The sequence below is a fragment of the Calonectris borealis genome, chromosome W (genome assembly GCF_964195595.1).
Source record: "Calonectris borealis chromosome W, bCalBor7.hap1.2, whole genome shotgun sequence".
Classification (NCBI taxonomy): Eukaryota; Metazoa; Chordata; class Aves; order Procellariiformes; family Procellariidae; genus Calonectris; species Calonectris borealis.
In genome coordinates, this window is record NC_134351.1 from 9,698,703 (window position 1) to 9,713,636 (window position 14,934).

The 14,934-nt window shown below is 42.6% G+C and overlaps 1 protein-coding gene across 4 annotated transcripts in view; it reads left to right on the top strand.

Annotated features, from left to right (window-relative positions):
* The window catches only part of LOC142074819 (CUGBP Elav-like family member 4), a 717,496-nt gene that overhangs the window by 613,279 nt on the left and 89,283 nt on the right, over positions 1 to 14,934 (top strand). For all 4 annotated transcript variants that reach the window (XM_075135698.1, XM_075135697.1, XM_075135699.1 and 1 more), the window contains exon 5: positions 2,499 to 2,578. In XM_075135698.1, coding sequence (XP_074991799.1) covers positions 2,499 to 2,578 — 80 coding nt within the window. The remainder of the gene's footprint in view (positions 1 to 2,498; positions 2,579 to 14,934) is intronic.

The following is a 14,934-nucleotide window of genomic DNA, read 5'->3' on the forward strand; positions in this document are numbered from 1 at the left end:
GCAAGCCAGCAGGACCCACAGGGTCTGCCTTGCTGCTCTCTGGACAGTCTCTTTTATTTTTCTTTTCCGTTTTTTTTCTCCATTCAGCAGTTGTCTACTTCAGGCGCTCAGAAAGTAAAGATTTCCCATGGCACCAGAAGTTCCACAAGAGGAGTCTTACACCCTCTGCAATTATAATCTCAGGCCCTGACTCTGCAGTCTCCTCCAAGTTGACAAGACAGTCAGAGCAGCCCTTTCAGCTCTGTAGTCTGGAATTAAGGAAAGAAAAAGCATTTGACCACTTGTATCTCCCTGTTCAGCACAGGTTATATATCTCTCTGTGTGTCAATAATCCCTTCAAACTTCAGATCTGCTCCTGTCAAAGGGACACCATTGTTCTGAGGAGGGTGGCATGACTCGTGTCCTCGGCTCATGAGGTCCTGGAGTCAGTTATGGTGAAAATGGGAGGGAAGAAGATTATGCGCACGTTTGATGTTGTGTACAGAAGCCATCCCATTGAACACACAAATAAAAGGGCCAAAATTTTGGGATCTCTGCTATTCCTTGCCACCATACACCAGTGAAAGCAGAGTTTTCACTTGTCCTGCTACCTCAAAACCTACTGGAAGCTGTAGGAGGGATCCCATTAGCATCTTGGGTATTAAACAAGATAAATGCCTGCTGCTCCTTTCATTCCCACCTTTACCCAGTTCCACTGATCCATCAGGTTCCTCAGCACGGGGGTGAATTTCACCTGAAGAGATTGAAGCCTTCAATGACAGCAACACTGCAGCCAAAAATCCTGCTCTAAATGTGATGGGTGACTGGAGCTGGAAAGCTTTTGTATATTTGCTAATCAGCATCTTCTTTTTAGAGGCAGAAAGTACAAAAGAATCTCTGCAAATAATTAAACACCCTAATTCTGGATTATCTCTGATTAATGAAGAGGAAGGCATAGTATCTCAGGAGCCTGGGAATGCTGGGCTGCGATTATGTCATAATTGATCCCTATTGTTTCCAGCTGAAGTTTATCTAGCTCATTTTCTCATGATTGTCTCCTCTCAGCTCCTTATAAATTAGATCCAACTATTAGCAACAATCAGTGTGCTTTTCCTGAAATACAGTCTGAGCACAGTGCTGAGAGGGTAATGCAAAGTGAAGGGCTCCTAACTGTAAGCTAATTTCATATGTCTGTATTATTTTTAGAAGGGACTATCACTGCTTTCTTCAATCTCACTTCTATCAGCCTGTAGTGATGATTTTGGGGACCTTCGGGGCTCCTTCTTCTAGTTTGCAAGTGGAGTGTTCTAATGTTTTAGTTTTCACACTGTGTGGATCCATAAGGGTGTGTGGACCTTCTAAAGGGTTTCTGCAAAGGGAATAAAGGAGAGCTGTCCCATTGTCAGGACTGGCATTCCCTGTACGGTGATCTGCACCCCTTCAGGGAAACAGCTAGGACTTTGCAAATTGATTAAAAGCTCAAAAGTCTTTGGTAGTAATAGAAGGGGATGGAAGCCAGAACTTCTCAGATCTCTCCCAATCTGTTCCAAAAACCGCCTTAGCATATGGAAATTACTCTTCCTCTCTCTGAGTCAGTTTGCTTGTAGCTAAGAGTGTTAGCGATACTTTCCCCCACTCTAGTGGTGCATGTGACCCTTTGAAGTGTTGATCATTTCTGCACTCTAGCACTTATTCATAAATGCACCTTTCTGCCCTAAAACCTTATGTAAGAGTTCAGTGAGAGATTCCTTACATGGTAATGCAGGCCAGAGAAACATTGCCTACTTTTTTCTAACGTCCGGAGGAAAACACCTATACAGGCACTGGCTCTGGAGCTCACGGTGAAAGACTAAGATTCAGATTTTAGTGGTGGCGAGATGGCAATCATCACCTGCAGATCTCTCTCATCCCAGCTTCTTCATCAGAAGCTATCTTACGCTCTGTGAGACCAAGGCTGCTTGGAGCCAAGACAAGCTCTGAGCAGTCTGTCATGGAGCTTTACCAGACAGTGATATAATAAGGTATCCTGTGGTTTGGAGTAACCTGAATGTCTTCTATACAGCTGACCTGTTGTTGCTTGTAACAAGTATATGTAGCTTTCTGATAACTTTTACACACTTCCTTACTGTTTCTCATAACCCCAGAGGGAGGAGCATTCAGCATTAAGTCCAATACAAATAAAAGGAAATTCATTTTTGTCCGATAAATTGTAAAATTGTGCAACACTGTCATTGGAAGTTGTGGAGGTTAAAAGATAAGTGGATTCAAAAAGAACTTGCTAAGTTTGGGTCTGTCAGCGCCCATTACAAGCAGTGTGGGGATTCTGGATGTGGCTTTGCCTCAAAATGTCCTCAGGCTGCCAACGACTGGACTTTGGGAAGGAATAGCCAGGAGCATGTTTGCTTGTTATACTTTGTCCACTACCTTTATTGGCCAGTTCTGAGGACAGGATACTCAGCTAGATTGACTTTCAAGGTACCAATGCAACTTTTCTTACGTTCCTCTTTTTCCTCTTTCAGGGTGTGCATTTGTGAAATACTCTTCACATGCGGAGGCCCAAGCAGCCATCAATGCCTTGCATGGCAGCCAGACAATGCCGGTGAGTAGCTCTGTAGCACGGGCAAGTGAGGATCGGTCCAGCCTTTCCTGCCCTGTGGCCTGACTGAGGAGAAGGGATGATTTATCTATGCTCTACAACTCATCTTCTGGGAAGAATGGATAACAGCTCAGGCATGCAGGGCCTTGGGTGTGCTTAACTCATCAGTGGAAAGGCCAGGATGACGTTGTCATTTCACATAGGCGCAGAACCCCAAGGGGTGCTGTGTTCTGTCACCAGCAATCTTGATGACCTGAAAAAAAGACAGATGGTTCACAGATGCCAAAAACATTGGGTCAAACTCGCCATGAGTGTAACCTTTCAAGTTTCAGAGAGATGAATCTAGCAGAAACTTGTGTCTAAGGGCTTCTTTGTTTTCTGTCCCCAAAGAGTCCCTGCTTTGGGGGGTGAAGGATAAAGAACTTTTTGCTAGCATTCAGCAGAGAGCAGCATGTTCACGTGATAGCACTAGAAGCTAGAGACAAATCACACAGTGATGGGCACCTCTCACTGCTACTACAAAAGTACCTACCTAGGCATAAATGTTGTCCCCTACATCCAACTTTTGAAAGACAGACCAACTACTGAATCTTCCAGTAAACATTTGAGGGATCATTCCACTTGGATAAATATCTAGTAATATGGGGTTTCAAGCCTTTCCTGATAGTTCAGGAAAGTAGAAATGGAAACGTATTTTCTATGCAAAATTATATTTGTACACCATCACACAGACCCAGAGGAATGTAAGACATTCCACTGTCAGCAGGCAGAGACAGTCTGGTCCAATATGTTTTGGTTTATTATAACAGTATATTATTTTTATTACTAATTATTCACAGTGTAAATCATGAAAGGCTAAGAAGCATGCCGACAACTTGGAAAGGATGCAGGAAGCTCAATAAAAGATATTTAAGAGTGTAAAATCTCCCTTTCAGTAAGAGACTCTAATGTAAATTCATGAATTTATCCAAATAAGTTTAAAATGGACCTGGCAGATTGTTTCTAGGTCTTTGCAGGGACGAAAACAGAAAATTCTTTACAGGGGAAAAGGTTTCTAAAAGTAGCAAACCATCAAGATCTCATTTTTTGGAACACCATCTTACACAAATCAGATTAAAATAGTACATGTTTACCAGTGGCACTATTGAAAAAAATCTCCTTACAGATGGGGGTCTAAATTTTTTGGAGTATTACAGTACTTTTAGGAGTCTTTTCCTAAAAGATTCCTTCTAACAAAACCAGATGCTGGGCTTGATGCTGACATCCCATAGTGAAATATTATGGGCACCTTTCCTGAGACAGGTCAAAGAGATACTTTTAATTACTTTCTTTTAAACTTTGACCCGAAGTGATAAAGTGTATAAACTGACATCAGGAATTGCAATTCCACAGGTGTGGAACCACAAAAAGGTGTAACAAAAATCTGTTCCTGTCCCAAAAATCTTGCAAACTCAGGTGACAGAGGTGAGAGAAAGATGGGAGAAAACAGACAAAACCCAAGGAGAGTTGAAGATTTTATTTGGATCTATTATACCCAAAATATCCTTATCCTTCCCCAGCCCTTACCCTTCCTATTTTCAGCACACTTTTGATAAGAAAAAATACTCATCTCTTGACCACTTGGGAGCAAATTTCTATTCCATCCTGCTGATCTCAATTGAACTTAGGATGTGCAAAACAATCAAGAATTTGGCCATTTCATCAATCAGGTTTTTATGGGGCCATTTTTCCTGTTGACTTATTTGACTCAAATATCTGTTCTAGAAATGTTCTTGAATAACCAAATCTGAGCATTTGAAAAAGCATCATATTTTAACCCTTACTACATGCACACCCCAGATTCACAATCGAGTTTCCATGGCTTGACAAGTTCCTATGAATTGGCTGAACCTCAGCAGCAGTCCACATACCTACTCTTAGGTCACAGAAAAAGTAAGTAGAAAATTATTCATTTCAACCTCTTCATTACAAGCTAAGTTACGTGGCATTGCCTTGCATGTCCCATGAGCTATGAGCAGGCACACGGGCAGTTACCATGGCTCAGCAGATTAGTGAGGACCTGTTGAGTGACTGCCACCTGATCAAGACATGGAGCACACATTGTTTTTCACACAGGGCCTCAAAATGCTTGAGGCGCTTTGAATGAGATGGGCCAAATCCTTTGAGTGATCTCTGTTCCCATTCTCATTTTCATGGTGCTTCAGGGTTTGCAGCTTCTTTCAGGGCTTGGATGTTCACAGAGAAATGCAGCCACCTCGTGGTGAGACGGGGATGTAGCCCTTGTCCTTGGAAAGGAGGGATGCATTGCTGCCATCTTCCTTCAGTCCCCCCTCCCATTTCTCTCACCATTAGGACCGGCCTCATTTGTCCGGCTGCGATGCCAACTCAAAGTTGTTCCTGTGGTTCAGCCAATTTAAATGTCTCTTGCCTTGTCCTCGTGTACTACCAACGGGGCATCCATCATCATTCTTGTCAGGTCTCGAGCCGTTCGTTCCTGCGGCAGACTCCTGTTTCTCCACAGCTGTCAGGATTATTGCTCTACTGTGACTTCCTGTTCACACAACATATGTTGCCTAATAGTTTCTAAAGGCAACTTTCTTTTATGAAAGTTTTTTCTTTTTTTTTTTTTTATTAACCTTTCCTTGGACAGGTGCCTGACCACCATCCGTCACAAGCCCACTTCTCTATGCAAGGCACTTATTTCTCCTAAGGGCCCACCAAACAGGTCTACAACTTTCCACTTTTCACACAATCAATTGCTGTTAGAAATAACTTTCTCAAAATCCCTGACTTTTGAGCAGGCCCAAAGTTCCTTCTGTACCTACCTACCAAGAGAGCTTTTTGGGGTCTTTTTAAATCATATTGGCTATCAACTCATCAACTTTACAATAGTGTTTTACTTGACCTCCATGTCCTCCTTTATGAGAGATCATAATTTTCATGTACTTTTGCATGTATTTGTAATGTATTTATAACAATTATAGCTTTGATTACTCTGTGCCCTCCTGTCTCTCTTCCTCATCCATATGGGGGCATAAACAGGTCTCTTCACTTGATTCTCGTCCCTTCCTCATCCAAGCTTTGTCCCTAACAGCCTTATCCACCAACACAAATTCAGCTACTATTTCTATAGTGACAGCTTGCAGATCTAACTTCTCAACTGCAGGACTGACTCCTGTCCAAACTAAAATCTTGCCTGTCTTTTCAGCATCTCCTAGTGGATGTCTAGCTGTCAGATCAAGCTCAATATGTATAAAACAGAGCTCTTGAACTTTTCCTCCCAAACCCTGTCTCCTCTTTCCTCCGCCTCCATTCTCAATCACTGTGGACAACATTTTCATCCTACCTGTCAGTCATGCTCCTACCTAGGCATCATCTTCAGCTTGGTTTTCTCCTTCTCTCCATGTCTTCATATCCGGGAGACAGCCAAATGCTGAAGAGTCGTTCTGCACAACACATCTAACACATCTAAGATACGGCCTTGTCCATGCACCCACGCAGAAAAAACTCTCCTCCATGCTTCATCACTCATACCTAAATCGCAGCAGCCTTTATCCTACTCAGAAAGTACACAGGGTTAAAAACTATACTACTGTTGCACCTTTTTCACCATCTCGCCCACCATGGCACGTCAGAATTTCTTTTGTTGTGAATTAATTCCTGGAAGGGGTAAACCAGTACTGGTATCTACATTGTCTGCATAGAGGTCAGAAGAAGTGAAGAGTGTGATTCATTTGATTTAGCTTTAACAGTCTAAAAGTTTGTAATCTATTCTAAACATCTTCTAGGATTCCTACAGAAAGGAGAGAGACAGACATTTCCAGAGATTTGTGCATTCTTCCCCTTATCTCTCTGTGCTAGGATGGGCCCACCTTCTGGGCAATGCCCTTTCATTAATTATAATGGAGATCTCCACAAGGGCGTTAAACTGAATACCTGAGGTGGGACTCGTCTCACCTAATTTGAGACATCCAGAAGCTAAGGAACTATGTCTGAGGTTGTCATCTAAGTGTTTGTCATCTAAGTTTCTATTATAATCAATAGAGAGAAATAGATACCTCTGGAGGAATTTTATTTTACAGAAATAGATTTTGAAACTTGTCAAACCCAAACCCAACTAGAAGTGTGTTTTTTAGCTAATTTTAGATGTCGGTTTCCTGTGGTCTGCCAGTCCCTAAATAGTGGTTCTTTACCTGAACTGCAACTTAGTATGAAAAAGGCCCCATATTGCTTAAAAACAAAAACTAAAAACACTTGCTTCCTGCAGATGTCTCAGAGTCTACAGTTGCCTTTGTTCACCAGTGATACACCCTTGCCACCCTGAAATCCTTCTGCTGCACTTGTCACTGCCACAGTAATCTTGTCGCAGCTAAAGATCTGGGGTCACTCTATACCAGCTGACATAAGCCACCTACAAGTCAGAAATTAAAGCTATTCATTTGACCTCTCTTCCGATGGTGATTCCTCCCATATACCTCAGACGTGTACTTAAGATTGCCTGCATGGAGGCTTCTGCCTCCTCACTGAGCGTGCAAGGAGTAAGCAGCTTAGAGTGGACATCTAACTTCATGTCCAATGCAAGGGAAGCTGAATCCCATTCTGGGTGTTTGCTGCCCAACTAAAGCAATTTGGGATTCAGAAACCAGGCATCCCCCACCTGAGTCCTCTGGCTCCTGATCCATTAGGTGTACTGTGAACTTGCCTAACACACTGATTGTCAGCAGTACGTTCATTCTATGTCTTTCTTTAATGAAATTTAAGGTCATTAAGACCTCCAGAACCGTGTAAGGTGGCTTCCCCCATCAGGCAGGACAAGTCTTCTTTTGTTTTAATATAGAAGTCTGCATCAGCTTGGTCAAACCACAGCATTCCTTCTGCGTCCAGGCAATAACATCCCAAGTCTATCTATGCCTGGCTGAACATCTTCCCTGCAAATTACTTTTTCAGATGGAATCCCTGGTTTTGTGAAAAAAAAGGAAAATATGAGACTTGGATTCAAGCACTGAACAGATGTCTGCCTTTCAGAGAAAGATTTAACTTAGTTAAACTTAAAAAAAAAAAAAAAAAAGTACTGCAACCCAAAACTTTGTTAACTTGGGGGCTTTCATTTCAACATTTTTCTGTGCAGCTCTTATCAACCCAAATGACAAAAACAACTTCAAATCTCTGCTAAGGAACCACCTATATCATATTATGCAATTATTGCTCAGTGTTGTTAGGCAACAGATGGATTAGATCTCTAATTGTTGTATTTACTATTCTTTTTATTAATCAAGAAAATATGAATGACAGAACACCTTGAACAAGGCTGACTTTCAGCCTGCACCTACCATGTTCCTTGGAAGTCCACCCATGCCACCAAAATTCCCAACCAAACACAATTAATAGTCAGATGAAGGGATTCTCTTCTTGCCTTATGAAACGTATTATCTACCCTCTCATACCGTAAGACATTGCCATTAGCTAAGCTAGAGGAATTTTTCACCTATTTAGTTTACCAAGTGAGAGTAACTTAAATATGAGATTATAAAAAATTGTCCCAAGAAACAAAAGTCAATATGTCATGTGCAGTGGCCCTCTCTCAAACTCATGGCAAATGGGGCACCGGTTCCCATCTTCCTGGCTTTGGATGCTCAGGCACCCCATCAAAGAAACCAACTCCGGCTCCTGTTTATGACTGCTATTATTATTGCTGTGCATTCCTACGGTGCAGTTACGACTTTGCAAAGCACTGTGAAGTTGCCTTCAGACACAGTCCCATTACGGAAACTGGCCAAGCAGCTGTTCTCACCCCCTGTCAACACAGCAAAGGAATATTTAGGTGAATTAGGGGTGGAAGGGAAAGCAGTGAGAGTCTGCAGAAGGAGCTCAGAGCAGGTGGAGGAAAGAAGGAAAATAGGCCTTCGTGGGCATGATGAAGTTGTAGCCCGGACACTTTACTTGCAGAACGGCGGGGAAGCGGCTGTTATTATGCGTGCACGCTGGCACCAAAGCGCTGAGTCGGCAGAAACTCCCTGGGAGGAGCAGCGTGGCGGCTCCGGTGAGTGGGGGGCCACAATGCCGTAGATCAGCTGAGGTATTTTTAACAATTATTTTGATATAAACAGCTCTGAACTTGAGGAGCTCCATGTAAATGGGAAGCAGTGGGGCTTGTAATTAGATTTGTGTACACTTTCATAAATTGCTGGGAAACATCAAAGCCGTGATAGAAGGCTGTGGTGCACTTTATTTCCTTCTTCTGTTCTTCTGTTAATTGAATGGTTGATGTGTGGATAGGAAGTGTTGGCTTCACGGAGTACTATTTACAGACCCGCTGACAGCTGCACTGTGAAAATTAACAGGAACAGAGCAGCCTCTGTCACAGCTCTTCCCATGAGGGACTTGCTTCAAATTGGATCATTTCTTTCATAGGAGAAACTTTCCTCGTCTCTCCTCCCTTCTTCGCAAATACGCACACACATCCAGCTGCACACTCCCCTTCTCCCTTCAGGCTCATGGCAGCCTTTAGTGCTCAGAAGGAGGGTTTGTCATTTCCACAAAGTTGGGGGAGTTTGACTGCAGTTCAAAACTTGTAGCATATTCCACTTCCAGCAAGACACATCTTCAGGAAGTCAACCAAATCTGTGAGCCGGGTGTGCGGAGCCACAGTTTCATGTTTGCAGGTCTCACCTCAATGGGAACATGCTGTTCACTCTCTTAGAAACTCCAGCAGATTTCCTCTCAGACTACTACTGTTGGAAATGTGGTGGTTGTTGGTCTTACTTGGAATTGTTGTGTGCTAAGCACCATACAAACCTCTTCCAGGGAAGTTCCCACACTCAGCAGCTTACCAACTAAAGGTTGGTGAATTATCTCAAAGTGTTGGTCAAAGTACAAAACTTTGGGGTCATCTGTAATCTTATCATCTACACTTCTCTTACAGTTGATGGAGACGGACTAGCCCCTCAGAGAGACATCTGTCTGTCTTAAGTAATTGATGATTTAGAACAGATAACCCAAAACGGCTGCAATTAGGTCATCTGAATGTCCCCCTAAGGGAAAGCAACAATACAATGTCTGGGAATGAACTGGTCTTATACATAATTAACCATTATATTTAGCCAGTTCATAGCCAAAGTCACAGCAATTCTTGTTCCTGGTCCCAGCAGAGAAGTAATAACCAGTGGATACTTGAGAATCTAAATCTTAATATTTATTTAAATCTGGAAAACGTAAAATTAAGAAGGGCAAACTTGAAGCCATCAGTCCACCACCTCATTTCCCAAGGGTGTCTTCAAAATATCCGGGCAACATAAACAGAACCTTAGACAAAACCATAATACAAATAGATAACAGTTAAACAGACCATGATTCAGAGTATCAATTACCTAACAAAATTTACTCTCATTTAGATTCCAGCATGGGCTCAAGTCCTCAGTTAATAAAAGCCACCTTGTGACAGTCAGTAGAGAGATAGAGAGTGGCTGACCCCCTCAGGCTGTCAGGGTAAATAGGAAATGGGAAAGTGATTAGAATTTTACGTGAACACAGAAATATAAAGGGGGGATTTTCAAAGGTAATTCTGGGTGAAAGTTGATGAGAGTCCAGCATCTAGGTGCCCTTCATGCCTCACAGCTAAATTTGCCCTAAATTTACTTGCCCCAAATCACAAAATCTAAGGCAGAGTGGGGTATCATCAACGCAAGTCCATCTGCTTAAATTAATGCAGAAGGCTGAGGCCTCGTTTTACACTGTTGATGTTGGAGAAGCTGATGGAAGAGAAGGGAGGCGCCAACTCAGACCTATTTTTTTTCTCTTCACTGTTGATCTTCTGCTCTTTAAAGAATGTGCACTGCATGCAATGTCTTTGTGTAACACACAGACTGGCTTGTTTAACTCAGGGCAAGACACAGCACTCCAATTCCTTCTATCAAAAAATAATAATACATTAGGAACCCATTCATAACTCACCAGGAGCAGGCCTGGCCCTCCTTCCAGTAACAAATGATTTTTCTGAATATGCTACCTAAACACCATTTATAAAGTCATATATCGTCCTTTGGGATGAAAGAAGCTATGGAATACCGAGATGTTAATTTGCAGTCATTTCTTCCATCAAGATCCAAAGGCTCTTGATAGTTCAGCCTCGCTTTCTTTTGGGCGGTGGGTTCTGGCTGGAGGTGGACTAAGGTTCATAGACTATCCCACCCCACTGCTGCCACCAAGACAGTTGATTCTACAACCTTTGGGCCAGCAGTTTCCCACTGTTACCATAATTTCCCTTAATTCTTCCTATAAAAAATAAAATCATAGGACCGTGTTCCCTGCCTCACCCTCTTGTTCCATAAATGAACTAATAAATCACATGTTTCTGGGTCCCAGAATAGAAATCCAGGCTGCCTGACAAGGTGTATGAATCATACTGGTGCTAAAGACGGCCTTTACTTCTCTAGTCACATTTCTGTAGCTGTGCAGGCATCTGGTAGGACAGCAAAGAGACCCTTGGGACGTGACAGGTTTCACTCGCCGTCTTCCCTGGGTTTCCTCGCTCCCTCCAAACTGCAGCATTCATTGCCTCCAAATGGGATAAGAGGGATAACTGCTTGTGAGCCGCATGGCCTCACTCTAGACAAAAGGATTTAATTGGCACCATAACATCTTTTTATGGATCCAGGGGAAGTTGGGAACCAAATCAACAGCTGTGGAAGCAGCCGAGGGAAAGTGGGAGTGAGACCGTGCCACCACCGAGCGTTGCCCAAGTCCTGGTGCTGGCAGCAGCGCCTGGGAGGCTCGCTGCACTCAACACTTGTCTCATCTGGATGAGGTTAGGACTTGAAGGGGCTGAAATAATTCACAAGCACTGACCTTTCTGGGATATCAGAGGCATTGATAAGCCTCCAGCCTGGGAGGCTTAAAACACTCCCTGCCTGGCAGGGGTGTTCCCAGCCTACTGGAGGGAGCTCCACTGGACATCACCACCTTCCTTTAATAAAGATGTGCTCTTCCCACCGAGGAGGAGAATGAAGATGTCAGCGTTAGGTCTTTATCTCTCTGCTTGCTTTGGGGGGGTTTCTTTCTTCCCCCCTCTTCCCTTCCTCTTTCTTTTGCTCCAAACCTCATTTACATCAGCGGGATCTTCCCTTTGATTTAAGTGGGCTCTGGATTAACATTAAATCACTCTGGTTGCTTCTGCTTGTTTCCCTTTAATCCACTCCTTCCCAGCCCTGCTCAGGTGTGTGGTCTGGATTGATAACACACATTCTTGTAAGGAAAACAGAAAGACCTTAGTAAGTGGTAGATTGCTATCCCTACCCAAAACATAGCCAGCATTAAGTGATTCAGTAGCTATCACCCAAATGTGTTTTACAAAGACCAAAATTAATTTTTAAAGGGCAAAGGTGTATTTAGGTTAAAACAATAACTTTCAGATAAGACACTCAATTGAAGTCCACACAAATTCACAAATGCAAAACATCCTACCAGACACCAATGTCTTTGCCTCAGATGTCCCCTGGCAAGTGAAATCAGGTAGGGGAATATGCCTGACTTCCCATCCCAAAGGTCTGTGTGGGACTCACAGGAATAGTGGTTATGAAGTCTCACCCAGCAGCAAGGAGACGCACTCCAGTCTTGGTGGAGTGAAATGCAGTAAGAGCAGATCCTTCGGCATAAACCAACCTCTTGTTCCACCAAAACCAGCAGAGCTTCACTGAGTTTACACCATCTCATAGCTTTAGTTGACCACCTGTTTCACCCTACTAAAGCATGGGTGATACCTCCCTGCAAGCAGAATCATTTATCAATTAATAACGCTGGGGTTGTACAGTGCTTGGAGATCTTCAGTTTAAATATGCTGCAAAAATGCAAATACTTCTTACTATCCCGATCAAACAGCATGCTTTACACCATGATAGCCTAGAGTCATACAGCATGACAGTGATCTGGGATGCCCAGTCATGTGCAGCATGTTTGCAACTCAGTGCCGCTGAAATGGTCTTTTATGTCACATGCACTGTTGAAATGTATCTGCCCAGCTTGCCAGCTCTTCCTCAACATCTGTTTCTTTCCAAGTCATCTTAGGCTGTTCATGCCCTATCCTGAACTGCCAAGGAAGAGTGGAGTTCATGTGAGTGGAGTCCCCAAGCATCAGGGGCTCCATACCTGGTTGTGATGTTGCCTTGCTGTGACAATAGACAATTCACTTTATGGCTCTGGAATAATTCCACTTCTCTTATTTTCATCCTTGCCTATTTAGCTAGAAGGAAAGTATCGTTCAGATACTAGCTTTCATGGGGCTCTATGCTGCAGCTACCAGACATTTTCTTAATAGTAATAATAATTTATAAAGAAAATTACATCAAGTCACCATTTGTTGCTGTAAGAATATTTTCAGGGAAAGTATATTTTTAGTAAATACAGTATTAAACATACCTTATTTTCCAAACTATGCTACTCCTATTGGGAAAGGGAAATCTGTAGCATTTTCTTTTGAATTCTGAATTTTAAGTTTGTCTTCAAATAGACAAAAAATAATTATTTATTGCTTTCATATTCCTAAACAGCCAGTAAGAATTTCCAGTCTACCGGTATAACACCACTTTCCACTTCATAATGCATTAAGGAAGGCGAATGATTCTGTGAGGACTTTTATCATCCATAGACTGAGGTGAAAAATGCAGAGCTGCTTGAAGAACTCTGCTTTGAAGTTTAAGTTGTTTGGATATCTGCCTTTGATTTGAGGGGCATACTAATACCCAGGTTATATATCGAGTTCTTTCTAATTAGAATTGGGTACAGTGCCACCAGGAGTCAATGATTCTGTTGCCCTGTGGAAAGCAATAACTTTAGCTCAGAGAGACACCTGCTAAGTAGTGTATGGGCAAGTAAAACCTAAATCAAGCTTCCACTCCAAATAAATTACAGCTCCGGAGACCTGTGAAGGGAAGTACCTGCAGCAACTCTCTCTGCTTAGACATTGCATGAAGAATCCCCTCTACCGAGGGAGCAGCATTATCAAAGGGTCTGTCACTCCAGCCCTGGATGAATGCCTCCTTTCCCCGCTCCGTCTCTGTCACCCTCGTCTCAAGTGTGTCTAAACCAGCTCTCAGGACTGTACAGTGGAAATCGCTCCTAGTGACTGCCATCCTACTCATCTTTCAGATGAGACATGAAATTGAAGCCCTGAGTACAGAAAAACATAACATATTTCACAAGAAGGGAGGGATGTTAGTCCTGGTCCTCTGGCCATCTTCCAGCGTGGGTAATTACATTTCTACCTAGCTAAAATTCCCTCTGCTCTACAGTTTTAATTGGACAGTGGTTTCTTTTTTGCTTGTCTAAAATCCCAGGTTGGGATCAAGCCCCTACTGGCTAATTCAGCAGCCCTATTTTCAGTAGAGCTACACAGGCATTTCCAAAAAAAATCTGGCTTCATTTTCAAATTTAGGAGGCATCATACCAAATGGCCTGATCTGACAGAGCCCAAACCAAAGAAATTCTCCTTTGGCTTTTGGGCCCTGACGTCCAGGATCCTTGTGTGGAAATACTACCCTGAATGGCTTGCTGAAGGTCAGCATCCTCCCAGCTCTGCCTTGCAGTCGCAAAGGCAGTGCTAAGGCAAAATTTCCAACACAAGCAACCCCATTCATGTGGTGACACTTAGGAAGGTAGTCTGATTGCCCAAATGAGAAGTATCCAGCAGCACCTATTCATTTAAGCATCTTAGCTCATGTGCACGGCTGGCATTTTGGAAGGTGTTTAATAGGATCTGCACATTCAGATCTCTTCCACTCAAGAGCTTTAGTCACTGGAACTTTAATGTAACAAGCCTTTTTAAAATATTTTTGGCCCAGAACTTTAACTCCATTTGAGCTAACCAAGATATAAAAGTCCCCCTGTATGAGAGAGAAACCCTTGCAGTAAAGTACTTAAGTGTATGCTTACCTCCAATAGGACATTCACTAAACTTTAAGTGAAACATGATCTAAACATGATTCGCTTTGGCGAATTAGGCCCAAATTCATTAGTTTTGCAAGAAAAAGTTGTCTAACCATCTGTAGAGATCGGTAACATACTGAGTCAGAGGAGACTTATAAGGCTCACAGGAAAAGAAAATTCAGGCATATATTCCGCAAGGAAACATCTTCACAAAACTTTTCCTATGAATATGGTTCTAGGGAGAAGCAACTTTCCCTGACGTCGTGGAGTATTATTTGGTCTCCCGAAAAGCTTTTGCTTAATTTGTGTATACACTCCATTTGGAAGGCCATAACTAAACAGTCCCAACAACCAGGCAAAAGATTTGTTTTCCTTTGCCTTTAAATGAAATATCAATGGATGGATATTTTATTTTTAGTTGAATATGAAATTTCACAAGCGAC